Source organism: Tuber melanosporum (genome assembly GCF_000151645.1).
Source record: "Tuber melanosporum whole genome shotgun sequence assembly, scaffold_7, strain Mel28".
NCBI lineage: Eukaryota > Fungi > Ascomycota > Pezizomycetes > Pezizales > Tuberaceae > Tuber > Tuber melanosporum.
In genome coordinates this window covers 1,439,672-1,445,531 of record NW_003299117.1, presented here as the reverse complement: position 1 = coordinate 1,445,531, position 5,860 = coordinate 1,439,672, and the positions used below count along the sequence as shown (strand labels likewise).

At 48.5% G+C, this 5,860-nt stretch overlaps 1 protein-coding gene; it reads right to left on the bottom strand.

Moving 5' to 3' along the window:
• Window positions 1-1,241: 1,241 nt before the first annotated feature.
• The window catches only part of GSTUM_00010502001 (uncharacterized protein), a 4,856-nt gene continuing 237 nt past the window's right edge, over window positions 1,242-5,860 (bottom strand). Inside the window, exons 1-12 of the mRNA XM_002841339.2 lie at window positions 5,473-5,860; window positions 4,647-5,417; window positions 4,526-4,568; window positions 3,840-4,462; window positions 3,742-3,810; window positions 3,635-3,684; window positions 3,495-3,600; window positions 3,387-3,401; window positions 2,445-3,323; window positions 2,046-2,391; window positions 1,678-1,987; window positions 1,242-1,625 (exon numbers count right to left, since the gene is read on the bottom strand). The exon at window positions 5,473-5,860 is cut by the window's right edge and continues 237 nt beyond it. Of these exons, the coding sequence (XP_002841385.1) occupies window positions 1,328-1,625; window positions 1,678-1,987; window positions 2,046-2,391; window positions 2,445-3,323; window positions 3,387-3,401; window positions 3,495-3,600; window positions 3,635-3,684; window positions 3,742-3,810; window positions 3,840-4,462; window positions 4,526-4,568; window positions 4,647-5,417; window positions 5,473-5,835 (3,873 nt within the window). The 5' untranslated portion in view covers window positions 5,836-5,860 and the 3' untranslated portion in view covers window positions 1,242-1,327.

Here is a 5,860-nt window from a genome sequence, read left to right as displayed (position 1 = left end):
CGCTTCACCCCTGCTAGGTATTCTTTCGCCTTTCTTGTGTGTACTACTGCTCCCCATCCTACTATCCATCTACCAATCCTTGTGTATTATATCCTAATTATTATTCTAGCTCCCTCGCTCGAGCACTCCCTCCCCATCCCTTAGCCCCCCACCTTGCCCCTCATGCCCCAAAAAGGGGGGGGGACAAAACAGCTTGTCCAGGGGTGTGGTAGTTTTTAGTACTTTCCTTTCCCTCTCCCCCAACATCAACTCTTTCTGATTAGAATAGACTTTGGTTCCCTTTGGAAGCGTTTGATGTGATTTATAGTCTGAACACAGCAAAATAAACCATTTCTCACCAGGAAGTACTTCCAAGGTAACCGACCAGAACCAAGCCACCAGGGGCTCATCTCCAAACCCAAGCTCCAGGCAGCTTCCTTCAAGATGCACACCCCACAGCAAGAACCACCAGAACCCAACTCAACGTACACCCGATGTAGAAAGCAAATCTACAAACAGCGGTTAGAAACGCCGACATCCATATGCCCAAGCCACAAAAGCTCCACTGGAATTCCGAAACCCCGCTCATACTCCCCAATCCCCTTTCCAACCAAGGCTGTGAGTATGATACTGTATAAGAGACACTCAAAGTGAGCTCCTGTATACGGATTACACATAAAGTCTAAGCGCATCATACACCACCACCACACATTCCAAAGCCCCAAGTGAGAAAAAATACAATTACTGTAAACCGCATTATTTGACTGCACTCGAATACTATTCTACTCGAGGGATAGAAATTTTCGACAAGTTACTTACGATGGAGCAGAGATTTGATATTTTCGCCGGCAGGATTGTTGTAGGGGGGAGGTGTGCTCTTGGGGGTATGTCGACCGGAGGTTGGGCGTAGCTAGGGATTCATCGTAGCTAAATTATAATGGAGCTTAAGCCACTGATGGCATGTTTTCCCGACTGAGTTTCTATTGGCACCCCTCTGGGTGGACTAGTAGTGAATCCCTTGCATCCTCGTTACCTTGTCGCAAATTTGCACCGTATTGCCATTCGATGACTATATCGCGAGTGATATTATGTGATCCTAACTCTCATCTGATACCTAGATCCCACAGGTATCTGGAAAGCCCAGCACGGCTACAGTCTAGGAAATGTCATATTTTCTAAATTATGATACCAATAAGATTCCCTGGGCGGATGGTGCACCGGATAATCGTCCTTGGCGCCCACGCATGCTAAACTGCATAAAATTCAACTAGACAGAATAATAGATTATCACACCTCTACAGCAAACTACTCAGTCTATCTACTTGATTATTAACAAACAAAAAGTCAACTAAACAAGACCCGCGCGGCCTCCAACACTTTCCAGCGCCCCCCGCTGTCGATCACTAAGCTCCACGACCGGCAACTCCAATTCCCCCTTCCCGCTTGGCAAGGGCAAGAACCCAATGCCAATAAGGTATGCCAGATAAATACCCATCTGCTCTACACACACCCCTGCGCCGCGGGAACCGTCCTGTCCTGTCCATTCCTGATCTGACAGAAGGGCAGTGACAGCGTTCGAGTCATCGAGTTCTGGGGCTTTAGTGCTTGAAGGGAGGTTGTCGAGGACAAAGTGCAGCAGAGGGTACCTTTCCAATATTAGCCTTATCCTGCACGAGAAGCAGAAGGGAGGGGTAGTACAATGCATTATCCTCACACTTCTCGACAACGTGTGTTTCTAGGGCGATACGCCAGGGGATGTAATCTACTTTTGTAACGTTGTATCCGTATGTTGCGAGAGTACACAGGAACTCGTTGAAGCGGAGTCTCGGATGGCTGGTCACATGTGCGACAGGGAGGGGGCTAGCCGGAGGGTTGAATGCGCAAGCAACGACGACTCGGGCGACGTGGTCTACTGGTACCATATTTACGGTGTTGTAGATGTCTGGCATTTGCCCTAGCTGTGCACAGCCTTTTATCATACGTATTAAGAAGTCGTCGGTATTAGTTACTGATTCCGTTAGTATTTTTCATTGATATGTGTAATAAGTATCTTGGGAAGAAATTACCCCCAGACTTGGAGTCACCAACAATGTAGCCCGGACGAATGACGCAACCATCTAGGCCACGGCGACCGGCTTCACGGACAATGTACTCTCCGACCCACTTGCTCTGTCCATATCCGGTACGAAGACCTTGAGCTGAGCCCCCGAGATCGTCCGACTCGGGAACACCGACACCACCAGTCTCCAGGATAGAATCAGAGAGCCTTACGTAATGATCGGAATCGAGAACGGAAGTTGACGAGATAAAGGCAAATGACTTTGGCTTGCCAGTGGCACACAATTGGAGCGCGTCTACGGTGCCAGTGACGTTTGCGGGTTTGAGTTTGGTGTATGGGTATACCCAATGGACCTAATAGAGCATGTTAGTAGCGACCATGTACAAGAAAAAAGACGAGACGATACCTGCGCTCCATTGTGAATAATGACATCAACCTCTTCAGTCAGTGTGCCCCATTCAGCCTCACTAAGTCCCAAGCGTTCACTTCCCAGTTCACCGACAACGGCCACGATCCTATTACCCCATAAAGGGTCCCAAACACCATACGCCTCGCAACTCCCGACTACCCTCTCCATTGCAGCATCTGCATTCTTCGCCCGGACGTGCACAAAGACCTTTCCGATGGCAGGATTAGACCTTGAAAGAAGCTCCCTTAGCAAGTAGACACCAAGAAAACCAGTAGCACCTGTCAAGAAGACGTTTCCGCCCAACACCGGTGTCTTCACAGCCAGGAAAGACCCCGGCAGAGTCTTAGCAATCTCTCTTGCATCGGCTGAATAGTCAGTTATCTTGCCCGCTCCAGGGTCCGTATCGCTGGTCTCGCCTATCCCTTGAATGTTCAATTCACTACTTCCCTTTACTCTCTCAATTTCAGAAGCTAGCGCTCCCAAAGTAGGATGCTTGAAAATTGATCCCAATGGCACATCAGTAACAAATTTCTTGCGAACTTCGAAGATCATCCTAGTCGCCAGAATTGAGTGACCGCCAATGTCAAAGAAATTGTCATCCAAGCCAATAGGTGTGGTAGAGTGTGTTAAAAGGCCTTGCCAGATATCGCGAAGGTCTTTCTGTACAGGCGTAAGACTCTGATCCTCTAGTTCCCGAAGATCCGCAGCAGCATTTGTACCCCTCCTGGTTCGACGGAAAGCTGCCGCAAGTTGAGCTGTATCAGGGAATGGAAGGGCAGGTTTGTCAATCTTTCCATTGGGGTTTAAAGGCAGTCTAGTCAAGGGTATAACCACCGCTGGTACAGCGTAAGATGGTAGTCTCGCTTTCAGATATGTCTTAATTTCCGCAATGAGCTTGCGATATCTCCTCAATCCGCTAACAATCTCGTCTCTTCCGACGCCCTCATCAGTAGTCTCATCTGCACTGAGTGGCCCGTCAAATCCACTTGTAGGTAGTGGAACAATATAAGAAACCAGTGTCGGCTCTTCATCCTTATCTCTACGGACCAAGGTAACATTTTCTCGAACAAAGGGATGCTGAGAAAGACTAGTGTCAATTTCACCCAGCTCAATACGGAAACCACGAATTTTGACTTGGTCGTCTGCACGGCCACTGCATTCGACCTCTCCATCTGGAGTATATCTACCCAGGTCTCCGGTTCTGTATAAGCGATCTCGAGGACCCATATAAAATTCTCTCCAAGCCTCATCTCCTGAATCCCCCTGAGAAGACCAATGGCCCTCCGGAACATACCAATTCTTGATAAATTTCATGGCGGTCATCTCTGGAATACGTAGATAACCTTCGGCTAACCCTCCAGCTCTAACATAGATTTCCCCAATCTCGCCCACGCCACATATCTGCTCGCGGTTATGGCGGTTGACAACAAGAAGCTGTACGTCCAACATCCCTTTTCCGGCGGCAATAACGTCCTTTTGGGTCTGAGAAAATGTAGCATTCTGATTGAGAGACGGAACTTCATAGTAAGAGACAGAACGTTGAGTCTCGGTGGTGCCATACATGTTTACCACATTAACGTTTCGAGCGAGAGACTGAAGCCGCAGACAATCTCTCTTAGTCAAGATGTCGCCAACAAAGAAGGCGTGGTGGAGTGATGGGATAGGTCTTGTAGCTTGTGCAGAGAGCAGTTGGCCCATAGCAGGTGTCAAATGAGTAACTGTAGCGCAATTTTCATCCATCCATTCGGCAAGCCTTCCAGGAGTACCGATATCGTCAGCCGTTGGCACCAACAACTTTGCGCCAAGGAAAAGTGGAGTAAAAATATCGCGCTGAATAGGATCGTGGGCAATTCCACTCAGCATAGTGAACCTGTCATTCTCAGATAGCCCAAAGGCCTCCGCCATCCATGGAAAGTAATAAGTTAAGCTGAAGTGTCGTCCTCGAACACCTTTTGGAATACCTTCACTTCCAGAAGTAAAACTCAAGGTTGGTGTAGAATCTGGACCAATCACAACTCCAGTGCTCTGGGCCTTGAGAGCGACTTGGTCTGCTAGAACGTCCTCCCCACCAATCTTACCCCCCACCAGTGTACCGTCATTTTGAATCGCCAGACCCGGAACCTCCGTATAAATAGAAAGCTCGTTTGTGATGTACTCACGCACAACAGAGCTCAGTGTTCCAGCCTTTTCGATAACCACTAAAGCTCTAGGCTGAGCCACTTGGAGATATATGTTTTGTCTTGCTGGAGGATATGCCGGATCAATGACGGAAAAAGTAGCGCCCGCCTTCAGAACACCCATGACCGCAACGACAAGATCCACACCTCTGTAAGCGTATACCATGACCACATCGCCCCTCTTCACCCCTTTAGCTATGAAATGGTGTGCCAGAATATTTGATGCCTCGTCAATTTGCATGTACGTAAAGATCCTACTCTTTGAATCCTCTTCGTAAAAAGCAGGCGTTTCAACTACACACTCCCGGTCAGGGTGTTTCTTCGCGTTGGCAGAGAATATGTCGTGAATTGCTCCTCTAAAGCCCCCCCAGTTCAGATCTTTCCTAGGGTCCGGCAGTATGACAACTTGTTCAGGAGTTTGTAAGGGAATAGACCCAACGGAAATCTCGGGATTCTTTGCCCCAAATTGAACAATCTGTAGTAACTGATCGACCATGAACGAGATACGCTTTCTCGAAAATATCAATTGATTATAATGTGCATTGAGGGTGATGTTGGGCATCTGGGGCACATAACGGAGGGACTGGGAAGTGGCGGGGGCATTGAGTTCAACGTAAATAGACAAGTCGGTGGTCAACTCGTAGGATGATAGGAATTGCTTGGAGGGGGCGTCAGGAGCGTGGTAAAGCGATAAATGGTAGAGACAAGGGGGAGCCTGAGCCTTTGATTTGTACTGTATATGGGTGACGAGTTGCGAAAACGGCACTGAGTCCGCAGCACCCTCGATCTCAAGCTGGGGTGAAGGTCAGCAAAATATTGAAGCGACATGCTATAGAGGCTCACCTCACCTTTTTGACTTGTTTTAAGAGGTCTATAAAAGTTGTTTGACCAGTCAATGGCGTCCTCAGAATGAATGGCTCCTTATTCTCGGCTGTGGTTCCTATCGATATGTCTTCATCCCCGGTAAGTCTGAAAGCTAGCACCGAGAAGGCTGTAAGTAGTACCGTAAACGGCGGAACTGGATTCGATCCATCAAGAATTCCCAACTGCAGTAAAGCGAGCTTAGCTGGCTCGGGCACAGCAACAGTGTGGACGGCCTCAACAAGACGAGGAGGATCCGGGCGAACGTAGTCAGTAGTGAGAGATTGAGTGGTGAGAGAACGCAAACGCTCTTCCCAGCGCGCGAGACGAGCATCTATCGAATCTCGCATACCTAAATTCACTTTGATGGCCAGT